This window comes from Nilaparvata lugens, chromosome 2 (genome assembly GCF_014356525.2).
Source record: "Nilaparvata lugens isolate BPH chromosome 2, ASM1435652v1, whole genome shotgun sequence".
NCBI classification, from domain to species: domain Eukaryota; kingdom Metazoa; phylum Arthropoda; class Insecta; order Hemiptera; family Delphacidae; genus Nilaparvata; species Nilaparvata lugens.
The window spans coordinates 78,265,038-78,291,695 of NC_052505.1; the positions used below are offsets into that span (position 1 = coordinate 78,265,038).

The window sequence follows — 26,658 nt, forward strand, 5'->3', positions numbered from 1 at the left end:
GAAGCATGCTCAAATGAAAAATGCAGGCGAGCGAAGCGAGCCCGCTGATTTCATTTCTGGACGATCCAGTCGGGGGTCCAGGGGGCGGAGCCCCCTGGTTAGACGGATATGGCGAGCGAAGCGAGCCTGACGGCTAGTATTATAATAGATGCGACCATGTATCATGTATTCATGTATCATAAGGTGCGTACAGATTTACGCGCCGCGAACATGAGCAATTCACTTTTAATCAGCTGATGCCAAGCTTTTTATATCTGTATCTTACCGTTTCTGTAAAAATACAGATATAATCAGCTGATTAAAAGTGAATTACTATACAGATTTACGCGCTGCGAACATGAGCAATTCACTTTTAATCAGCTGATGCCAAGCTTTTTATATCTGTATCCTTAGACCATTTATAGAATAGACACGCTGGGATGCCTAGCCTCTGAAGCCAACATCTAACTGCCAAATCCGCCCACCTTGACGTCACAACCAAGCTAACAACAATGCATTGAATAACAACAATGTAAGTTAAGCACCACAAACACCTACACAACAAACTTTTGTGACGTCAAGGTGGGCGGATTTGGCAGTTAGATGTTGGCTTCATCGACTTTCAGTATGAAAATACAATGGGCCGTGTCTAATCTATAACTGGTCTAAGTCTGTATCTTACCGTTTCTGTAAAATACAGATATAATCAGCTGATTAAAAGTGAATTGCTCATGTTCGCGGCGCGTATATCTGTACGCACCTTTAGATTAGCGTTAAACGTAGATAGAGAATATGGCCCTGTGGAGTAACAAAAAAAAAAAATTTTTTTCAATGAACTGTGAATTCTGCTATTTTTTAGCATTAGAATACACCATTCAAAAAAATACTAGCTAGATAAGAAACAGGAATGGGTAGCAAATTTTGCATAGAGAATAGTGACAATTTGAGAAATATGGTAGTAATGTAAAATTAATAGACATGAATGATGTCTGAAACACATTAATAACTATTTTCCAATAATAGCAATTCCTAGTAGAAATATTGAATACCGGTATTTTCTCTTCAGATACTATTGCTGGTGAGATGTTGTGATATCTATCAATAATGAAAACACTGGGATGTTGTCAAAAATATCACTAATTCATTGTGAGATTACAAACATGTTTCAACACCAATGATATCATCTTCAGTGTGAAAAATTAAAAAAAAAGTTTTTTAATTTATTTTAAAAAAAAAAGAAAATGGTGTTGAAACATGTTTGTAATTTTACAATAAATTAGTGATATTTTTGACAGCATCCCAGTGTTTTCATTATGTTATTTTCTCATTTCTAATAAATGCACATATAATGTGAATGAGTGAATCTTATCCATTAGAATGAGACAGGAAGATAAAAAGGAAGTGCTATCATAATTTAAGGATATGTCGAATTGTAAGGTTTTATTGTGCACAATGAATAATTATTATCCACCTTATTTGTATGCAATTTTCTACTCATACTTTTTTAAATAACAAAAAGCCGGAGAACAAGGAGGAGCAGCCATGGTCTCAATGGACTTGGAGAATTAGAGGAAATCCTCTTATAGGAAGGTTCTTTCTTCCTCCATAGGAAGGAAACAAGACAGTGAGAGCCCATTTGAATAAATGCTCACGAAAGAAGATTCAAAGGTATAATGAACCCAGATATTATCTAGAAATACACTACTAACCGATTCCAAGAGTGGGTGGTTATTTAAAGTAAAAGAGAACGTTTTTATCAAAAGCACGACTTTAGTAGGTACTACATGAACTTTTTGAAAGTGATTTAAAAAAAATGTTAAAACAACAGAACTGAAAGTTGTCAACCTTATCATTCTACCTCCATTTAGAGATGCTTTTGTTTGAGCCGAATGAAATCTTCTATGTTCTATAATTATATATATATATAAAAATGATGTCTGTGTGTGTTGTTTGTTCCCTATGACTTGAAAAATACTTGACATACGGCATGAAACTTTGGGAATATGTTGTGTGAATATTGGGGATGGTTTCTGACCAGAAATTTTAGGGTGGCTAATAATGATTATTTATTAATCTATTTTACAGACCTATGTTTTCGAAATTGTCGGCCTAGCGGCTACCGAAGAAAGATGATCATGATACAAGATCATATTGAGATAATATGATTTAGCATCTAAAGTTACCAGCTGTAATAAACACGTCACCCTATGATAAATTGTGTAGGCTACTGGTATTACAACGGTAGTTTGGAGTTGAAGTGTAGTTGATTGGTACCAGCTGTAGATAATGGTTCCTTAGAAGACCTATACAATAATTATCACTCCCCTATCATTGAGTAACCGCGAAATGTTGGAAAAAATTATTCACCTCATGGAAGAGAGTTGTTCATATTGCATTTATTATTACTGAAGAATGTCAGAATAATCACAATTTTTTTGAATTTAGCTCAGCTTATTTTCATCCTGAAAATCCTAAAATGGAAGATGGAAAGAATATGTAATTCCTGGTGATGATCATCGTACATCGCATATTTCCTGGACCATCTATTGACAATCAACAACTATGAAAACATTGAACTCATCTTTGAAACACCAATTTTCCTATCTATTTTTTTTTTAATTCAACACTTTACTGTTAGATATTACTACCATTGATTGAGAAGAATATGTTTTGGGAATAATGAATGCTGCATGACTAAGCACATAGGGAGTCCGTATTGAGATGTGAATGTAAATATTGATTGTCAGATAAATTTCATGATTCACCAAATAAAGTGAAGTGTGCATTGACTTTTGGCGGTACGAAGTTCGCCAGGTAAGCTAGTTGTAAATGAAGCTTTATTATTAATAGTCAACACTGAAAAAAGACAGGCTCAATCACCAGGAATACTATAAATTCTGTGAAGGACCAGTAAGCCAATTATTTTGATTAGTTCAATCACTTACATTATGGACAATCAATACGTATGACATTTATTAGCTACAAAATAAAAAACTTTGATTGAAGTGACCCCGACTACTACAATATGAATAACCATTTTGATCAAATAAAAGATATTACTCACATCTCTCATCAACTCGTACTTCTTGTTCACGAAATATTAACACAAAAATATGAGTTATATTGAATGAACACACGGCTAGTACTCAAGTTTGTCTTTTTCTGGCCATGCTACAAATGAATATAGGTTTATGTTTGACATCTTGTTTTTGTAATCTTGTTGTCTATTAAGAAATTTTCAATGTGATTTTTGTTTGCAATAAAATTTAAAAAAAGAAATTAACAACTCCTAACCAAAGAAAATCTCTGTGCTCTGTTCTGATCGGAATGTATGAGAATCATACAACAATAGAACAAACACATGGCAAGCTAGCGCTTTTGATCCATGGAAAATTAAATTCGATCAGCTGATTGATGAAATTATTTTAAGCTTTCCAATGATTATAACATATGTTAGAATATCATGTGTCAATTATCTCAGTTCCATATGGCATAGCCTTACCATGTTCATAACCTTACTAAATATGATCCTTTTTCATCCTTTGAAACCCTTAGAGGCAAAATATCTCAAAATCCGTTCTTAGTGCGCGTCTAGTATGTTTGAGGAATATTTGTGCAAAGTTTCAAGTCTGTAGGACAATTAGTTTGAGCTGTAGTGTGATTTTACATCAAAATTTTCGAAAAATGCCCTCTCCTGGACCCCCCTGTACTCCTGATCGAAATTTTTCTGCATAGATCCAATTTTTTTTCGTAGCTCAACAAAAAAGTTCCTCATGACTTTGCTGTGCAATGAGCGGTTGAAAAGTACAAAATTTGGGGGGGGCCCCAGCTCCCTCAGGGGGGCAAATTTCTGAAAATCCTCTCTTAGTGGATGTTTTCAGGCTACCATAAACAATCGTGCAAAATTTCAAGTTTTTAGGCTCAGTAGTTTGGGCTGTGGTGTGATTTCAGTCTGTTGGGGCTTAGCCTTTTATAAGTATAGAGATAAAGAATATTTTTTCAAGATGTTTCCTTTCAGAGGAACCTTCCACTTCACACTGGACATATTTGACTTATCATAATAGTTTTCAGTTCATATCAATTTGTAGCCGAGAATTAAAATTGAATCAGCGTGAATCATGCATGATTCATTGATTACAACATTTGATTTTTATCAGTACATTTGTATTTCGAATAATAATTCGAAGATTCGATATTTTTTCAATTTAATGAAGTATTTTAATATTATATTTTGATTTTTATAAAATTGATACGCGCATATTGTACCAAAAACAATCGAAAACTGCTGGTTCAATTTTAATTATCATTACAGAGCTATTATTCCAGTTTGATTGTGATACAATTGCAGTTGCATAAAAATATTTTTAAATGGATTGTCATCATCATCATTATCATTATTATCATTATTGGCACTACAGCCCATGTAGAGCCTTATAGCCTTCACAACCACATCCTTCCACCCTCTCGACATTCTGCTGTTCTTCTCCATCTTCTCACAAATCCTCTCCCAAATCGTCAACCCACCGCTTTCTTGGTCTTCCTTGTAATCTTCTCCTCCGGGTTTACCTTCCAGCACCATTTTTGGTACCCTCCCTTCCGGCATTCTGCACACATGACCAGCCCATCTCAGCCTCATACTTTTCACAACAGATAAAATATTGGTCTCCTCGAACAATCTTCCTAGTTCCTCGTTTGTTCTTATCCTCCATATTTCACCTTCCTTGATTGCTACAAAAACTCTTCTTAAAATCCTTCTTTCCCATCTCTGAAGCTTCGGCCCCATATGTCACTATTGGTCTTAAAACTGTTGTGTAAATTTTTATTTTGCCTTTTTTTACACATTCTTGGACTTTTAAATAGATTGTAGCAATGGTATTAGGAATTTCCTTTGGATTGATTATGGTTAATAGAAATTTTCAAATCAAGACAATAATAACAAGAAAGAGAACAAAAAGACACCTCTGATTGTTAAAAGACATCGAGTTATTCTTTTTCAAAATAGGTTTCTATAGAGCTCCCCATTCAACAAATTATCCAGTTTAGTAATGATGAACTTGATTAGAGTCAACCGGATCAAACCTTAATACTACAAAACTACTGCTATAATATGCCGTATAACAATTTAAATTCACAGTATTTGTAGTATATCCTTTTTTCAATAATGCGATTCAATTAAGAAGATTTCAATTCATATCATGATATACTTCTTGGTATTATCCACTTAGAATAATCGTCTACCCAATATTTGTATAACAATGAGCGGTGCTCTGAGAAAATCCAGAGAAATTCCCAAATGTTTCCTTGTATTTGCTCCTACATTGAGCGTGTAACTGGTTGAGTCATTGCATAACTCCAGACTTGACCTTGATACGTAAAGATCTGGTTCGACTAACAATTGCCATTGACAATAAAAATCCTCAACTTTATTAAATAATGGGCCAAAGATATAAGAGACTTGCCATACCAGGTAGATAAACTACGTATAACTGTACAATATGCATGCAAGTTCATACAGTTAGTTATATTATACAATATTGATCAAGAACAACTATAAGGAGTAAATTCATACAGTTATATTATACAATATTGATCAAGAACAACTATAAGGAGTAAATACGCTTCTGTATTAAGATCAAATCCACAAATGTAGAGATCTGAATCCAAAACCAAATGAGAAGCATATGCTGCCAAGAGGATATATGATATCAATGGTTAAAAACTTTGATTTTCCTCAAAATTTTAGTTTTTACTCTTGCAAGTAGTATAGGAACAAATAGTGATTTGTAGCACAAAGATGAATGGCGACATTTGAGAGTATCTTAAGACTTGAATGACAGTCTAAGAATTCTTAGAGGAATTTCATTCTTAGAGGAATTACTGAGAATGTATTGTCAATTTACATTTGAATGGGATAAATTGAATTTGGTTACAATAATACGAATAGTAAATAATATGAAATAATTATCAGCTTTTCTGAAAATAAATGTTCGTCGGCATGGAAAAGACAATGATTTTAGATTCCAGCAACTCCTACAAAATTTGTTTATAGAGTAGTTTGAATTATTTTTCTACTCTTGATCGATGAGAACAATTTGTGAAGATTCAGTGATCGAAGGGGTTTCTAGAATGAACTATTAGCAATGCAAACTGGCATTTTCAAATGCAATCAATTAAAAATATAGTGGGAATCACAAAGAGTAACAAAATATGTTCACGGTGATTTGATCAACCTGTATTGGAATGAGTCACGTTTTGTCAATAGTCATTCAGTAGTAATAACACTTTTTTCTTTCCACTCCAACTTGTCTGAGTATAGTGTAAAGTCACAGAAAATCCTATCATTTAAATTATGAGGATGGAAGAACCTTGAACGCTTTTAGATGAAAAAACAAGAGAACGGAAGACACTAATTGTTGAGAAACAAATATTCGTGAATCCGAAATTTGTTTAGAATTGATATTGATCGAGCGAAAATAATTATTCCCATATTTTTAGAATAATTAAGCACTAGCGAATGGGATAGGAATGCACAGGTATAAGGAGTTCCGTATCTTGGAACAATGGATAAGAGATAACAATGATGATTACGACCGTGACAATGATCAGAAAGTGATTGTATTGAGTGTTGAGGATTGAAGTCGAGAGGGAAAATTTGATGAGCAGGTGGTAAATTTTAGTTTGAAGCGGGAAAAAAGTAATTGATAAACAGACGCAGAATGGAGTAGCAAGTGCAGATTAGGAGTGTTGAGTGTCAACGGCAGTGTTCCAGTCAGTCAAGTTCAGGCCATGGCTTCAGTTTAGTGCTTCTCTATGTTTAGCTAGTTCAAGTGATAAGTTTTGATCAGTGCAACGCTTTATTCAAGTCGTCTCTAATTTATTTTTGGAAATTGAACAATTTATTTCCAATCAAGCACAATGGCACCGTCTGTCAACCTCGACAACAAACTACAGAGCGAAGTTGATGCGGTGAGTTTTTAACAATAGTAATTTTAAAAAACCTATAACCTAAAACCTATAAATTTTTGCTGGTGAAGTTTAATTTGGAGAAATTTCCCCAGTGAATGGGAGTTTTGTACATTAAGAGGAGTGATGAATAGACAAGGTGGTCTTATTTGAGTAATCAGTTGAAAAACAAATAAGCTTACATTACCATTAATCTTGGTATCAAGCAGTTGCATTTTAGCATGTTTTAACAATTAAATTTTCCCACAAAATTTGTGCCATTGATTCATTTGTGCCTTTTCGTGCCGAAATTGATGCTTTGTTAGCCATCACTCAAAAATACAACTGTTAATAAATTGTTCGAATAATGCAGGGGCGCCATTTAGGGGGGGGGGCAAGGGGCTCCTAGCCCCCCCCCCCCAAGGATCAGATGAATAATGAAAATGCGGGTCTATCTACACGAATCCTTAGAATCTCATACTGATTTAATACTTTTTTTAACAGCAGAAGTATAATTCCTTCTACAGTATCAACAATGTAGCAAAATTGCCTTGAAAGTATGGATACGGAGTAATAAAGAATATATTTTTCTTTGTGGTATAGTTGAAGCTTAAATGTAGAATGGGTACAATTATTGATGAGGGCACAATAAGTGAGTTATTGCATACATTTCAACGTGAGAATTAACAAGTTGCAAGATGTCACAGTGAAAGCAAAAGAAAGGGCACAATATGAAAATCAATAATGTATGTACAGAGTTGGTGAGAATTATGGGAACAGCTTAATGTTTCTTTAGCTTTCTTACTGAAAGTTATTTTCCAATTAGAATATGATCCCCAATGAAATTGTTGAAATTGTCATTGTAAAAGAAAAATGTATCTTTTTCCATGATTTTCAAGAAATCTGTTTCAGTGTATTCCTACTTTAGGGCCTCTCTGTAGGCCTATATTTCTAATAAATACTACATGATTAACTAATAATGTAGGCCTATATGCTTGTATTGAAACTTCAACCACATTTGTATAAAACTGGAGAAAATGAAGCATATAATAACATCTTCGAATGTAACATTTATGGGGAAATCCAGGACCCTCTATCCTTTTAAGAAAGGGATTGTTAAACAGAAGGCTAATTGAACCTTTATACATTTTTCATTCATCTCTCATTATCATCCGCCTCATTACCCATATACAAGCTTAGAGCTCATGTGGGCATCACCCTCAGCGAAAATAAATAAATGAATAAATAATTTCCTGTAATTGCAAGTGCATTGTAGGGGTGTAAAGCAATGCAGAAGAAAATGTAGATTGGGATAATTCAATTTTACATGTCATGATTTGCATTTACATTTTCATCAAGTACATTGTAATTTATTAATCAGAGACATCTTCTAAGACGAATACAAAATCACTCGAGTGAAGGTGCGGGGTCAGAATGAGTGGGTCCACTACTTCCATAAACAAAGCCATAGTGCATGACAGGTGGTTGATGGTAACGTCAGCACAGGTAGGGCTCCTACACCAATAAAATCACTAGCTGATATAGATCAGCTGTAATCAACTAATTTTTATTGGTTTAGGAGCCCTACCTGTGCTGACGTCACTAGAATGCACTATTGCTTTGTTTACAGTGGTAGTGGTGGGTCGCGGTGTAGATTTCGGTTTCGATCGATGCCACTAATCAGCTGTTAATGATAAAACCATTTGAATTTCATAGTGGTGGACCGAAATCGAGACTCAACCGTACTGTTCACTCCCATGCTTTACAATGTGCTTGAGTTACATGAAGATCGAACGCGGGTGCGACCTACACTGAAAGCTAAACACCGACCTGTCTGTTCGTACCCTAAGAATTACAGGTCAAGTCACATGTTATGCTCGCTCCAGCGACACTCAAGTTCAATATTAATGAAGAAACCCTCATCTGTTAAACTGTTACTGACCTCCTCCAATTTTACTAGTGGTCTAATGAGATTTAGGGACATTAAGATAGGGACATAACACCCATCACAACTGCATTTGCATGGCTGCTTGGAAAGCATTACTTAAGTACAGTACGCGTCCCTTAGCTTTGGCTCCAAGATTTTGAAACGGCATATAGATAAGGTATGGTTCGCGGGATGATATTCTCACTTTTACAAAAACATGCTCCAGAGTACCTAGTTCCCTAGATGGAGGAAGCTCCCTACAGAGGAGAGGACGATGTTTTTGAATGGGTAGTATTATAGTCTAGTAGCCCTCCGCCGATAGGCAAAGCTACAGGACCCAGACTGTACCAGTATAAGTAGATACTAAACTGGAAAGTATCAGTAGAGCCATTTTCAAACAAGTAGGCTGATGAATTGGAGAGTGGTGAATTTAATTTCTGCAATAAGTTTATTTTATTTTTGTTCTGCGACATACCTGCACTGAGAATGTTTCTTTGTTTCTTTAATATTATTTAGTAATTAATTTACTCTGGTTATTATGTTGAACTATTGTAAAAATGGAAGAATACAAAAAATATTTTGGTTTTTATTTCACTGTATGTATAGTCTGTAGGCTGATACATGAATTCAAGAACATAGCAACGTTTTTCTAAATGAAATCAATAACACAGAAATTTTATTTCTAATTGAATATCAAAAGTTCATTGTTTCAAAATTAAAAAAAAAACATTGATGGAATCGTTTGGAAAAGTAACTGACACTCAGTCACTAACAATATGGAGAAATGGATGTAAATAAACATTCAATAGAGATGTTCTCTACGAAACTAATAAAGTGCTAATAGTGGAATTTAATTTCTCTAAGAGAAAAATAAATCTTGTTATCAGTAACAAACTCTGAAACCAGAAAAATACTACTGACCTCACAAGAGTTCATAGCACATGATTTTATTTTAATAGATAGAATATTTCTGTTCAACACACTTTCAGTATCATTTCCTTATCACTCAGCTTGTTTGAAAAATTATAGACATGGAGACTATAGATCTATGGATATATATATGGATTATATATGGATTCAGGTCCGGCGTCAGAGTTCATCAGGTCTCACCTGATTAATTTCAGGGCTTTTGACGTAGAGATTGAATTCAACTGAATGTGCCTGATTTATACGAGTATACTCAGTTGAAAATTATAAAAATTTAAGATTTTTCAACAAGCGAGTAATGACTGCCTTTAGTATACGTGTTGATCCAAAAATGGGAGCGAAAATTACTATTATATTCGACTCAGGCCTATTGAATATTTTATGATTGAAGGGAATTTAAATATGAATTCAGTGACAATGCAAGCCTAGTCCCGAAATTATTGCTTCTCACACATGACTCCAATATCATTGGTAGAAACAACAGAAGATGAGACAGTAGAATATTCACAGTTTTACACCTTTAAAGCCGTGTTCACACTGAACAAATGTTCGACAAACATGCTTGTTGAAACAGTATGGACAAATTTTATTATGTTTGACAAACAATGTTTGCCCGTGGCCAGTGTGGACGCGTCACCAGGTTTTATGATTTACAGCTGTCAGCACTGTAAATGTTTGGAAAAACGGTAATTTTTAAACGCGTCAACAGGTTTTATGATTTACAGCTGTCAGCACTGTAAATGTTTGGAAAAACGGTAATTTTTTGTTTGACAAACAATAATTGTCCAATTTTTTAAAAATGTTTGTCCCTGAGCTCCTCAACAAACATGTTTGCCGAACATGTATGTCGAACATTTGTTCAGTAAAAGTAAATTCGTATGGCTTTTGTTGGTGGGGAGTCCCTTGCGGGAAGGTCCCACCGCCTGAATATATAATTTGAGCCGTCAATGGGCCTTATGACTGTCATACTTCAGCCGGGACCGACAGTTTAACGTGCCCATCCGATAAACACGGGAGTGATTTGGTTAAAAAAACTTTTGGTTGTGAGTGGGTTCGAACCCGGGATTATCTCTATTTGTTCAGTGTGAACACGGCTTTACATTCAAATAGGAACAGAATTCATTACCATTCCATACAAACGATGTTGTTAATTTTACACAGTACTTGCATTCATCATTATTTGTTACAAATAGATACTATCCTAGCAGACAGCTGGTATTTTTCTTGATTCTTGAAAAAACTGGTTGATAACAATGGCGATTGTTCACAGTAAAGCATTTTTTCACTCAGACACTTTGTGATCTCTTCAACACATAAAATGTATTTACAGCGAGTGTATTGAGTAATAATTATGATACAATATCTTCCAATTGATTCCTTGACGAGATAGTAAAGTTTGATTTGTAGAACGTTTTTCATTTGGAAATAATTACTGAATTTGAGATTTACAGATGATATCTACTATCGAATACTACACAAAAAAGTTATTTTCAAGTAAAAATTGATTCTATGAGCAGATTAAGCTCCCCACTAAACACAGATGGATAGTCTAGTAGGGGTATCCCAAAATATGTTGTATATTGTTGAAAATTGAAATAAATTCATTCAAATGGATCTCTATTTAGACAAGTTATCTAAAAGCCCAGACGAAACTACTGGTGTGAATAAAACTGCTAAGAAAAACAATTGAAATATACACTAATAATAGGAAATAGTGGATAAAATCCTTTTTAACATATTTTCCAAGTGATTGTCTAAATTATGTATTATTAAAAATTAATTTCATGCAACATGAGTATACCCACGAAAACTCACATGGATTCCATCATCAAAATTCAAGGCGTTCAGATGAACAGCGATAAAAAACAAAGCATTAGTTGGGCAATTAATGAAGATATAATCAATAAAGAGAATCGAATTAATAGTTTTTAATTGCCATGATTTCCCATGTCTTGATTGGCATCAATAAAAACTCAATTATGCCAAACTTCACTATTTGAATTGATTATGCAACCACCAATTTTAATACAAAACAACCAGACCAATTTTATTGTCAGTTTTAATGATCTACATTAACCTTAAATTGAGAATCAAGAAAATTCAATTGGAGAGATAATAATCACTTGGAGTTTAAATCAGACTAATTGCGATTTTCAAAATTAATAGCCGTAACGACTAAATTAATTAATAGATTGATACTATTTGGAATGAGCCTCTCTTATCAAAAAGTGCATAGCAAAGTACATTCTGTATTATTATAGTTTCGGAAAAGACATGTTGAATTTTCTACATTATTTCTAAAAATAGTAAAAATGTAGAGGTTCTCTTTATCTTCTCAAATATTTTGATGTATCTAGTTCCAAAAATTTGAAAGCTATTTTTAACCTAATTAATCGCACAATCATTTTTTAATTTTCATTCGCGTGAGATTCAAATCTTCTTTTTTGTTGAAATCCTTATCAAAGAACATGGAATGAACATTATTCAGTGATTTCCAAATGTTATACAAATTCATCCTAATATCAATCATCGTTGATGCTACATTACATTTGAAATGATAATATCAATCATCGTTGATGCTAAATTACATTTGAAATTAAAGTGGGAAAAAATTTATTCCGAAAGACTTTCCAGCATTGGCCTGAAATAAGCAATAGAATGTGGCATCAAGTTTGCAAAGTACCGCCAAGTTTAAGCAATTACTAAGAAACATTTGAGTGATTTGACCAAGCTTACAAGGCGAATTACAAGGCCAGATCTTATGTTTGAACAGCTTGCTGATTACACTTGTCGAATATGACATAAAAACAAAAAGTAAATCGAAACTCGAAAACAAAGTAATACGGTTTAGCAAGCTCATACCGTAGTATTCTTTCTCCTTTGAATCCAATATCATCAGTTGGATGTATATGCATAATACAAGGTCATAGTTTATTGGATAATGAGAAATCATTACGAGCCTTCTTGCGAACATTTCAAGTTGAAGGACGGAAGATGAGATTAATGAAAATAACAGAGGACAGATCTGTGATGGAGTATCGTTTTGGAGAGAAAATTTATGGAAAAAAGATAACGAATTTTAAGATGAATGAAGTGGTCATATGGAATAGAAACTAATAATTCATGCAATTTTAATTTCATATGGTTGGCGTCTGCATAATTAAATTTATTAAAGAGAAATTCATGAAAATTTCTTCATTTATAAACATAGAATACTAATGAGAAAATGATTGAAAAAAGATTAATTCACATAGAACCTAAGTAACGAAAATGTGACATTACATACCAAGGAATGTAGATTAGATAAATTGTAACAGAATATGAACAAGGAAACCATTCGATGACATACGGATGAATAGACAATAGTGGAAAAAGGACGCCTCAGCCAGAATAAAAAACTCTGGACTGACAAAACGTGATAGAGCAAACACAAGGAGTTAATTGGTTTGAAGTATTCGGAGTCTGATAATTCCTAAAAAATAGATACAATAAAACTATTACTACCGTATTGTAGAATGGTAGGAGCTGTCGTCATTCTCTTATTTAAAAAAATATGTTGTCTGATACGTGTATGATTTATTTACAACAACAAATTAATATTTCATTAATATGAAATATTTATTATACAATAAATAATTATATTTAATTAATTAAGAACTGGTATATGATTATTCTTTTCAATATCTTCCCAATTCGTACTATCTGCGGTTCTCAATCTCAATTTTTTACTTATAAAATACAATTTAAAGGTGTCAAGTAATTCGACATACACTTCCTACTTAATCCAAACAAATAGCTATTTCCAAACAAAATTAAACACTATTGTTGTCATTCAAAACACGATTTTTTTTTATTTTTTCTATTTGATTTCCAGATTTACAATTCAAAAGTATTACTGGAGCCAGCGACATCGGAGCAATGGAAAAAGCTATACAAGGACCTTGAAATGAACCCTGGTCAACTGAAGGAAGACATTCAGACGATCAGGACTTGGCTGGCCAAACAGAGCCATCTGCCTCAAACTGCTAGTAGGTTAACTTTCAATCATTTCTAGAGAATATTGTTCATATATATTATCATATATTATCATATTATCATATATTATCATATATTATCATATTATCATATATTATCATAATTATATTATCATATTCATGTATATTATCATACTAAAAATTACGTTTATGATACTCCAAGCTTAGAATCAAACTGCCAGTAAAATACCTATTGGAATACCAAGTCAATCCGTAATTTTCCTATTGATTCTAATTCTTATCTAAAATGCAAATACAAAGTACAAGAAAAATTTCTATCAATTCTGTTTTACAGTCATTTTTTTGTTTTAAAATAGTGTTTTTGTCAGCTAAGGGTTGTAGAGAGCTGAATAAGTAGATAACTAAATTTCGGTAAGAGATATTTCCAACAAAAATAAGATTAATTTCATTGAAAAAAGCAATTACAAAATAGGTGCAGAACATTATTGTGATTGATATTTTTGCTTGGGACAGTCTGCACGAGAAATGAGCAATTTATTCAGTTCAGTACGGCGTCATACGACTGACATTTTAAAACGCTATTAATTTTCTTTACAAATATTTTCATTCAAAATTATTATTCACATGGAAATTCAAAAAACGAATGAAATTTCGATTATTAAAAAAAGTTTGTGAAGGTTTTTAGAGATTTTGGAATTTTCAATTAGTTGAAAGCTCTTCAACTTTGTTTGTTTAATTTTCGACCGACTCAACGCTAACAACATTCAAGAGTAAGACTTAGCTAAGATCTTGAAGAGAAGGAACGACTCCATTCAATCGGGGACCCCTCTTAGGATAAGCATAAAATTATGAATAATGAATTTATTGCCAAATACAATAAATATTTTTGCAAATAAAAATAATCATTAAAATACAATAGTTTTTGGCATGACTGGAAAAATAATTTAGTTGAATGTAGATGTTTTAGTGTACATGCATAGTAAATATCGTCCTACTCATATCGTAAATTCTATATTATTGTATTATTATATATTCCAGTTAATTTCACGCTACCTAATTACTCATTGCAGGTGATAATTTGATAGCGAGTTTTATTGTTGGATGTAAAAATAGTCTAGAAAGAACCAAACAAAAACTAGATGCCTTCTACACAATTAGAAACCAGTTACCGGAGTTATTTCTCAACAATGATCCAACAAGACAAGAAGCGATCGATGCAACAAGACCTGTGTGAGTACCTGATACTACCTGTTGATTGTAGATTACATTTAGAGTCTCTTTATTGGTTCCATCTTATTGCCAAATCTGGCACTATTCTAATTTGTAAGTCTCTTGTATGAAATTGAAATAAAACAAAGTGCATAATTAAATGCATTCATGCACTTAACTCTCTAATCCAATGCTATTTAAGTTTAGCGAATTGTTCAAATTATTGTATAGAACATTATTTGAGTGAGACAATTATGTGATCAAAGTTTAAGATAAAATTATTGATTTCTAAAACATTGAAAATGGCAAGAGTAAAGCTGGGTTTACACCAAAGTTAAGTCAACATTTTCCCAATCCTACATTGGGAGTGTGTAATTACAACATATTGGTTGATTCCAAGCCATGTGATATTGGAGGAACATAGGAAGTTAGTGTTGCTGGCCAATATGCAATTTTATGCCCAACGGGCTACCTGCATAATATGTCGGTTCTTATAAAACAGATTAGACTAAAGCTGGGCTTACACTAAAGTTATTAACAAAATTTTAATAACTTAATCCTTATAGATTCTATTAGATTGAACATAACTTATCATACACATGATGAACATATGTGTTTGTCAAGTTCCGTTCAATCTAATAGAATCTATAAGGATTAAGTAATTAACATTTTGTTAATAACTTTGGTGTAAACCCAGCTTTAGTCTAATCTGTTTTATAAGAACCGACATATTATTTGGGCATAAAATTGCATATTGGCCAGCAACACTAACTTCCTATGTTCCTCCAATATCACATGGCTTGGAATCAACCAATGTGTTGTAATTGCACACTCCCAATGTAGGATTGGGAAAATGTTGAAAACGAGGCACGTTATCAGCTGTTTTTCCAAGAATGAATAATAATTATCCTTCTAGTGTCCTTCAGCGAGTTTTCCCAGGGATGAGACCTAGTGCAATCGAATCTTTATATTATTATAAACCTACTATGTTCTGGATTTCTTGAGAATCGTTAGAGCCGTTTTCGAGATCCGGTGAAATACAAACATATAAACAGAAATTGCTCGTTTAATAGTATAGGATATACTTTTTGTGTAGTTAAGAAGTTGATATTGTGGTAATTATTCATATTGAATGAAAAAGACTACGAAATTGTCAAAAAACACTGATTTATTGATAATTAGATAAACTTTAGTTTATCAGAGATTGACAATGGTGTAATAACCGAAACCGGTCTTTCTAATTATCAATAAATCAGTGGTTTTTTGACAATTTCTTAGTCTTTTTCATTCAGTATAGGATATACTCGAATTCTCGTCTATTCAAATAAGGAAAGCTTGATTCAACTTGGAAAGTTCGAGAAATAATTGAAAGGTAGATGTTATCCCATAATAGTGATTAATGAGATAAGATATTTTCAACTGATATTATAAGTTCGAGATGTTTCACAACTGCAATAGGTGCAAGAAACACGATGAAATTTAATTAGTAATTGAAGTTTATTTTGGAAACGGTTTTCTTGCATTCTGGCTACCATAGAATTTTCTAGAAAGTGACATAAATGTTTCAGTCGTATTTTCCTGCTACCAAAACTTCACCCAGATGGATGCAGAATCCTGGTAACATCCTACAGGAACAACGATACAACATTTTACGATGTCAAGGAAAATTTGAAACGGATTCTCGGTGTGATGACAATTCGAATGAACAGCGAGCCATTCTATCGGGGCGATTATATGATCTGCGATGCAACTCATTTCTCACTTGGCCATGCTGTCAAGCTGACACCAACCCTCATGAGGAATTTCCTCCACTGTATACAGGTATTATCAATTGAAATTTGAAATATTCTTTGAAAATCGTTGATTTGAAATATAAAATCATAATGGAATGAGCATTATCGATTATCGTACCTTTTGTTACATAAGATTCATTGAGCAGAGTGACTCAACATTTCTAAACACTAACAAGATGTCCATTGCAATAAGATTTAGGAGTATAGCTGTTGCTACCTTCAGGATGAGAACCGGTCTCGACTATCTCCAGAGCCATCTGAACAGGATAGGACTTACAAACTCACCAATCTGCCCTTTGTGCAACGATGAAGAGGGAACAGCCGACCATCTGGCTAGGTATAGTCATAGAGAAACAATAGCATAAGTAGATATCCCATGGTATAGGGCATTTATGTCGCAACTTTTAATGTTATCTCAAGCCGATTACTGTCGATTATTGTCTATTTTTACTGTTTTGACCGGGTAAGAGTGTATGAACGGCACAATATGAGAGACTACCAGCGTCATAAAGCTTCACGGGAAAAAACTACGTGGACTATCGGCTTGAGATAACAGTGAAAGTTGCGACATAAACGCCCTATACAATGGGATATCTACTTATGCTATTGTTTCTCTATGGTATAGTGCTCTGGAAGAAGAAAGCAACACTATGGAAGGAAAAGCAATGCTCTACTGAACAGCAAGGCGTCAAATGGCTGAACAGCTAAGGACGGGTGTTGGATAGAAGAAGAAGAAGATTTAGGAATTAATCGAATATTCGATTCATTGAAATAAGAGGAAACCAGATCAACCCAATCCATTACAATCGTCACTGACATGAGAATTGCAGTACAAATTATTCAGCAACCCCAACTTAATTCAATATTATTATTTGATAGAAGAGGTTGGTATCCTCAAACAATATAAAAGAAGCCTTTTGATGTATTAGGAGCTTGGTCTCCAATTGATCTGTTCATTACACAAATACCAATATTTACTATTACATGTGTACTTCCAGTCAAAGCTCTTTTTAGAATAAGAATTCACTTGAATTGATATTTTTACAAGTGCCTAAATCATATTACAATGTCATCCAAGATTTCTTCAAATTTCAAAATGCAATACTTGAATGAACTAGTAGACCATGAAACGTTACTAATATAGAAATAATTGATAAATTACATTATTATTCCATCATTCTAATAATTCTCCTTCAATTCCAGGATGTACTGCCATTGCAAATTAAAGGTATTGTTTTCTACAATGCTCCACCAATACTGGAAAAAACATTGAACAATGTCATCAAGCCATTTTTGAAGAAGAAGATAGCAGACAGAGTAAGTCTTTTGAGAATACACATATGTTTCAAAATTGGACAGAGATTATGAAGTGGTAATCATAACCTAGTTTTAGACTTTTTATCAAAATTTGGGAAAGGAACTGTTTAGACTTAAAGCCTGTTGTTCCTTTGCCAATATTGAGTGAAGAATGATATTGTATCTGTGAGTGTTAATAAAAATATATTTTCACATCAGGAATTTCCTCACAAGATTCCTTTGGTGATTTCAACAATTTCACCTAGCAAAAGGCGCATTAGTGAATTTCTTTCAATATTTAAAGCAAATCTTTCCTTCCGATACTATTCTTCTATTCTGCGGTATTTCTAAGCAAATTTTGTTATCAACATAATTCTGGGTTCATAATATGTTTGAAATTACGTTGATAACTATAATTTGCTCAATTTTTTTATTTCTTCTGGCCGACACAAAAATAAGCTATCAAATATTGAAATGTCTATTGGCTCATTCAACATTCCAAATTTTTGATAACCATTCGACAAATATTTTATCACATAAATATACACATGATTCCGTTCCAAGTAATTATTATAATTTTTCGAATTTCAGATTCACCTGTACTCGCAAGATCACACTGCACTGCTCAAACATTTCCCAAAAGAAGTTTTGCCTAAGAACTTGGGAGGTGATGAACCAGTAGATGATGTTATAGATGGTGAGTACTTCTCAAAATACAAGTAGTGTGTGTTTTCGATTACAAAATCGTTTATTCTTTATTGAACTGAAACTTGTTCACTTTTTCGTGTATGAAAAACGATAATGCGAATAGAGTGAAGAATATTGTACATAAATGTTCATAGCTCAAACGATGAAGCTGATAGACTTGTACTTTCTCAATAACTCCTAAGGAAAAGTATTATTTTCTTCTTTCAAGTCTTATATCATCTCAGTGTTGAAGTAAAACTAATTGTATAATAGGTACATGAGAGGGAATAGTACGTACTGATTAATATTGTATGGTGAGTATATGACGGGGAAAAATCACTCAACCGCTCTGTCACAAATCAGTCGGTATTACCGGTGAGCATACATTTGGGGTAATTAAATACATATAGTTGGGTGGACAAATCACAGAGGGAAAGTCAACTAATTCACAAAATGATGGATATTGAGTTGATTCAATTAAAAAATAAAATTTGACTGGCGATATTAATGGAAAGTCAGCTAATTCATAAAATAGAGAATATTGAGTTCATTTGATTTTGTAAATTCTTTAGAGTGATTTCTGGAGTGTCTGTAGAGAATTGGAATAGTTTTATGATTGTGAGGATACTAGGAAGTTTATGCACAATTTCAAACCATATAATATAATTAATCTCAATTTTAGCAGTAAAATTTTTCAAATACGATTAATCTGCTGTGAGAGCCGAAAATTTGACTGTTCTATCTAGTAAATAGATTCGCATTCTTATGAACTAATAATTCTCATCACATATTAAAATCTGATGATGAAGTAATTTAACATCACACTTAAAACTTCACCAAATAATAGATTCGATTTTTTGAAATTAAAAATAATTCTTATCACTTACAATCATCTCATGATACTGTTTTAAAAATTGATTTAATTGTTACAGCATTATGGGACAAGAAACTGGAGAGCTATAGGGACTGGTTCATGAACGAAGGCAACGAAACAACAGATGAGAGCAAGAGGCCGTCCAATGCAAGCTTCCATCCCAGCCAGTTTGGCCTCGAAGGGTCGTTCAGAAAGCTAACAATCGACTGAAAATAATGCACCAACCACTAGAGATAGGCTCAATGTAAATACTCACGTATCATAATATTTTTCAACTAGTTTTATACTGGATTATTTTTTACAATATTCTCAAGAGAAACTAAAAAGTAATTAATTTTCTCATTTATTGTTTCAAAATATTCAGTATCGGAATCATGTTAAAATTATTAAGGATTACAGAGACAAAAATCTGTAGCATTAGAAAAGAAATCACTGTGATGTAGAAATTTCAAAAACCAAAGAAATGTTCCCTTATAAAACAAAAATTCAAATCATTTAACCAGAAAATATGCATTTACTGTGGTGGAGACTAATTATTATTATGTTAAGATTTAAATAGATCTATAGTTATCTAGAACCTATTCTAATAGATATGAAACGAATTAGTGGCAAAGGATTTATTGTAGTTCAACTATTTATCATTTGTTATTATGTAATTAAGAAGTGCTGGGTATCTGTCATTCATGCAATCACGTAGATGAGTTGAACATAAATAGTTCTAAGATCTAACTTCAAAATACAATATTCTTTAAAAAAATCTGTAAACTACAGACTAAAACATCAAGCATGAAATAATAGAATGATTGTGAAAAGTCGTTAATAGATGCTGGTCAAACCAACAGATAGTTTTGTTAATAAATTAATTACAATAAAGTATTCGAAGTGTTGTTATTTTTCAATGTGTAATGGGGATTTTTCTCTATTAGCCTGAGAAGCCATGAAGAAAAGTTTATTTCTTTTTTCTCAAGTTTCAAGAGCCAAATAAATTTTGGAATAAAATAGACAAGCATAGTCCGTTTTAGGGTATCCAGAAGATTATCAAATTTGACTCTACTAGCCAGAATTCACAACGCAAAGTAGAGCACTTGTTCTTTCAAAATGGGATCAGATCATTGAGAGTTCTACTACAGTACAATGACATCAATATTATCTTAAACTGTGCCGTTTGCACAGTCTCAGTTTAAACTACATTTTATTTTGAATTGGTAGGGACGCCGCATCGCGGCTCATCCAATCCGCCTATATCCATTGAACATCACCCCTGGTTGTGAGTGTTCGTCTGGATATGCAGGACTCTGTATGTCTCTTAAAATTATTCAGTTCGTACTACATTTTTTTTTCTTTTTTTCAGTACCATATATATATATATATATATATATATATATATATATATATATATATATATATATATATATATATAGCACATAACAGAAGACACTTTAAAGTTTGTAATATAAATTAAAACAGGAGACACGATATAAATAGATTGAAAACACTTAAAAACTTACATTAGAAAAGGGGAAATTTTCGGAGACTGTGTCTCCTTTCTCAACCGAGAAGACTGCAGTTTTGAATCCAAAGGAGCCTCAATATTGTAGCAGCAGAAACCAGTGTTTTCAATCTATTTATATCGTGTCTCCTGTTATAATTTATATATATATATATACAGAAATTTGGGTTCAACAACATTAAGTGCTCTCCACATCCTCTGAAGATGCTTTTTTATTTATTTACTCTACTTTACTTATTCTATTGTTTTTGTTGTTTTTTTATAGTAAATCTTCAACTGTCAGGTTGTTATAATGCAGTTCACGGTGCTCATTCCCCCCACACCCAGACTTGTTGTCTTTGTGGGGAATATTCACTATTTATAAGATGTTTCTGCTGCTGTATTACTTTTTTGTGAATAAAGATCATTTGAATTTGAATTTGATTAAATTCATAGCAAGTCTTGTTCGTTACGGTTCTTTGAGTTTAAGCCACCAGCTGATTAAATTCAGTTTGAGCTTTGACTGTGCAAACGGCCCTAAGTATACGAGTTAGTACCGGTACAAGTATTATCATTGATACAATTATATACACCAAGGCTCAACTCACATTTACGCGACTCAGATCGAGGAGAGACTCGACTCTAGTCGAGAGCATGTGTTTTCAAATGGTGACAGTCGCGGAGACCAGAGTCAACTGGTCTGAGTGTCACCATTTGGAAACATATGCTCTCGACTAGGGTCGAGTCTCTTGTCGACCTGAGTCGCGTAAGTGTGAGTTGAATAGAATAGAATAGAATAGAATTTTATTGGTCATAAAATATTCACATGAATACATGGACTTCGTCAATTTTTTAACACTAAAGTAAGTCAAAACAAACACAAAAACACTAAGATCAGTCAGTATCAGAACAATAAAATAACACATGAATCACATAAAACGATTCCAATCTATTCTAAAATAGTCATGTACGGTGTACAAACATTCATCAATTAACACTGCTTTCAATACTTTTTTAAATTGTGTGCATGTGAGTTCCTTCAAGTGGTCAGGTGTGGAGTTATATAATTTGATAGATGTGAAGTGCCAGTTTCTTTGTGATTTAGTGTGACTGTACAATGGAATTCTAAGTTTGTGTCTATTTCTTGTATTTAAACTATGGAAGCTATTAGAATCATACTTATTCAAATTGCCTCGTACATAACATAATATTTTTAAGACATATAACGACGGCAAAGTCAGGATACCTAAGTGAATGAAATAAGGTCTACAATGTGCATTATATGGTAGCTTGCATATTATTCTTATTGCTTTCTTTTGAAGAACAAAAATTGATTTGGCGTTTACACTGTTTGCCCAAAGCATTATTCCGTAAGAAAGGAGACTCTGGATGTGTGCATAGTAAATATTCACTAGTACAGACACATCCACAGTTACACATAGTCTCCGTAACATATACAATCCTTTAGCCATCCTACCTGATAAATAGTCAATGTGTGCATCCCACGACAGACAAGGGTCAATAAAAACACCTAAAAACTTCAATGGAGTCTCACCCTTAACCTTTCTGAATGCAAAGTTAATGTCAGCGGTTTTACTATCATTGAGAGAAAGATTATTTGCTGCACACCAATCTTTTAGAACCAAATAACTTTGATTCCTCTCACTTTCAAGATCATGCTTAGAGGGGCAATTTATTTTTAAGCCAAAATCATCTGCAAATAGGACCCATCTTTACTATTGCTATCCATATTTATTGGCAAATCATTTATATAAATATTAATAGAATGGGTCCTAAGATAGAGCCTTGAGGCACGCCGTAATCAACTAGTCTACCATTGGACAGGACGCCATCTTTGTAAACAAATTGATTCCTGCTACTTAAATAGGACAATACAAGTTGAACTGCACTTCGAGTAAAACCATAAAAATTTAGTTTGTCACCTAAAATCTTGTGCTGCACAGTATCAAAGGCTTTGGAAAAATCGTATGACCTTAGACCAACAGAATCACCACTCTCTAGGTTGCTAATTACACCACTAACCACATTAAGTATGGGATCATTAGTACTTCTTCCAGACCGGAAACCAAATTGTTTTTCAGAGAAAATGTTGTTGGACTCAAAATAGATTGACATTTGTTCATACATTAGAGTCTCAAATACCTTTGAAAATACAGGAACAATAGCAATCGGTCTGAAATTACCTTTCTCTTTCCTTGATCCCTTCTTATGAAGAGGTAAAACTTTAACATTTTTTAGCTTCTCTGGATAAGTGCCAGTAGCAACAACACATTCATTGAACAAGTATGCCAACACTTCACATATATTAACAGCTGCTATTTTCAAGATTAAAGCATTCAACCATAAATATCCAGACACTTACTATTACTCAATTTTAAAATAGTGTCAAATACTTTCTCTACAGTTACAGGCTTAAATGAAAAATGTACACTAGGCTGTTGCAATTTGCTAAAATAGAAAGTTGAATCATTAATACTGACAGGTATATCTCTGCTTATCAGAGAAACAGAATCCACAAAAAAGTCATTGAATCATCAGAAGTGACATCAACAGGAGTCTGGGATCTGGCCGCATTATTAGCACTGCCGGTGAGACCATTAACAATTCTCCACACTGTTTTATTCTTATTGGTGGATCTACTTATGATTTTATTATGATATTCAATTCTTGTCTTTTTAGTTTCTATCCTGTATGATTTTCTAGCCTCTTTATATGTGGTGAGAATTTCTGGTGTTCTGTAAGTTTTATATAAATGATACAGCCCATCACATTTAACTTTTAATTTTTTAAGATTGTCATTATACCACTCGTTATTTGGCTTGACTTTGTGGGAACGTACATTTTTCAATTGGAACGCACCATTTACAGCCCCCATGAATAATTCAAAAAATTTTCTATATCTATCCTTAATATCTATTATAGAGTAAACGTCAATCCAGTTAATGGAATTCAAATGACCATGAAAAACTCTTACGTTATCATCACTGATTAACCTAAACTTAGTCCTATTAACAATACTATTGGTACTTCTACCATACCTGTTGATAAAATTAAATCCCAAAAATACAGCGTCATGATCAGATAAAAGCATATGAATTATCTCAGAAGTCCATACACTATTGTGGACATCAGTCAAAATATTATCTATACAAGTTCCATCAGAAATGCCATCCAGACCAGGTCTAGTAATACCCTTTACAGTCATATCTAATCCGAAACATTCAAATAAATTCAATAAATCTTTTTTAAAATAATCGTTACCAATAAAATTCACATTAAAATCACCACATATGACTAGATTGTATCCATTTTTAAACACTGAACTCAACACATTATAAAGACAAGATAAAAAGTTTTTAAAATAATTAATATTTCTATTATATGGTCTATAGACAGACAAGATTATAATTTTGTCCCTAATAATTTCTACTGCTGAAATTTCACATACCATTTCAATTGACATGACTTTGATATGTTCAAGTTCCCTGAATTCCAAATGATCAGCAACAAAAATAGCTGCACCACCCCTAGACTGATTTACTCGGCAAAAAACCGAGGCAGTTTTAAAGCCTGGCAGATAAGTGAATTCCAAATCTGTATCCTTTATCCAATGCTCAGCAACTGTAAGTACATTGATATTGTATTTTTTGCAAATTAAGGCTAGATAATCAAATTTTTTACACATACCCTGAATATTCCAAAATAAGCAATTAAGTTTGTCTTTGCTAAAATCATTGTTGAAGCCATTTTCACACGGTGATTCAAATGTTTGACAATCCACAACCACACCAGTATCAGGCACCCTGTCAATAGAATAGTTTTGAAATTCATCCCTGAGTCGTAAATTTTCAGCAGAGGAATTATCTTTGTCAAAAGCTAATAGTTTAAATTATCAGTAATCGGAGAATTGAGAGCGACAAGAGGATTGTCCACGGTAATAGAATCAACTGGAAGTTCATTCTGTACAGGTTGGTCATCGATTGAAATGTGAACCGGCGTCCTCTTGGATGATGGAAGGGGCAAAGCAGGATGGGGTTGTATGATAGGAGAACTGATCACGCAGGAATTAGCTTCCTTCACTGTCACTTCAGTACTTAAGGATGCATGACCATCTCCAACAAAGTCTCTCACATATCCTGCCAGGTGGTTGCCCAGAATTCGTTTCCCTCGCCGACCAAGGTGAAGACCGTGCCTTGTAAAATGAGATCTACCCAGGAACTTGTTGATATCCTTATAGTGAATGCTGAGACTCCCTGTATATCCTTCCACCGCTCTTGATAAGTAGGAGTTGGCATAGCAAATATAATCATTAAGAACAGGATAATCATGTCTGTAGGGCACACCGCAAACCAGGACATTGGTCCTCAAATCAACCTCAGTAAGACATCTCATTCCTTGATCCAAAGTCAACTGGAAGGGTTCATCACGATGTAGGTCATTTGTCCCCGCCAATATGATAACACAATCATTTTCTGTGAAATCCTTGACTAAGCCAAGACCATCCTGGATAACGGCTTCAGCTTTGCACCTGGTTTAGAACAAACTAAAACTTCAAACTCCTCCCTCAGGTCGTTCAAATAATTACTAAGCAGTTTCCCATGGCTATCCGCTAAAATAGTAACTCTCCGTTTCTTTTTGGAGGTAACCATCTTACGGCGCTTGTAATGATGAGTCTCAGTGGGATCAGTTTGAGTAGAGAATCGGTGAACCTGAGCCTCTACTTGTATTCTGTGTGGAATCAGAGGTGATGACTCGTTTGAAGAAAGCACCGAAAATCTGTTTTCAATCTCAATAGCATTAATCTCTCTAGTAAGATTTTTTCTAATCTTAACAGTATTTCTAGGCGTGATAAAATCTCCAACTCCAATAGAATTTTGCTGAAAATTAATTTCTTTGTCATTGAACATTGATGAAATTCTTTCGGACTCTTTTTCTAATAATTTTATTATTTCATCCTTTGAAGCTAACTCCAATTGTAATGTGTGAAGTGCTTCCTCCAAATCCTTGATTTTCAACTTCGAAGCACAAATCTCACTCTCAGCCTGCTTCTCATTAGTCAATGAATCTTCGACTATCAGAGTTCTTGTTTCTCTCTCCATTTTCAACTTTCCCATTAAGGACTCATTTTCAAAATTCACGTCGTTCAGTATATTTTTCAGATCGGAATTGACCTTCAATGAGGCGTCATAGTTATTTAAAAGTGATGTGATTATGGGAATAAAATCTATAACTGCTTCGTTGGAGAATTTATTACAAATTTCAACTAGAGTTGCATGTAGATCAATCGCAATGTCAATTACTTCTCGGTTAATGAGGCCCTCTCTCAAACTATCAATCTCTTCGTCCATTCCTTGAATCTGATTATTTCGACTAGCTCTGGTACGCATCACTCTATTCAAAGACATTATAAAGATGAAGTCAGTGTTATTAGGAATAAAATATATGTAAGGAAAAGGATAAGGGAGCGTCAAGAGGGCAATCAAGACAAAAGCGGAGAAGGAAGCCCCTGAGTCAGGATA

At 33.5% G+C, this 26,658-nt stretch overlaps 2 protein-coding genes across 2 annotated transcripts in view; one reads left to right on the plus strand and one right to left on the minus strand.

The window, feature by feature from the left end:
• LOC111045964 (COBW domain-containing protein 1) overlaps positions 1-26,658 on the minus strand; it is a 186,375-nt gene that overhangs the window by 135,858 nt on the left and 23,859 nt on the right. The window lies entirely within an intron of this gene.
• On the plus strand, positions 6,665-20,505 carry LOC111045965 (alpha-tocopherol transfer protein-like). Its single transcript, XM_022331444.2, has 7 exons — positions 6,665-6,945; positions 13,650-13,803; positions 14,841-15,000; positions 16,548-16,800; positions 17,976-18,089; positions 18,660-18,765; positions 19,688-20,505. The coding sequence occupies exons 1-7, from the start codon at positions 6,895-6,897 to the stop codon at positions 19,837-19,839; spliced, it is 990 nt and encodes a 329-aa protein (XP_022187136.1). The 5' UTR covers positions 6,665-6,894; the 3' UTR covers positions 19,840-20,505.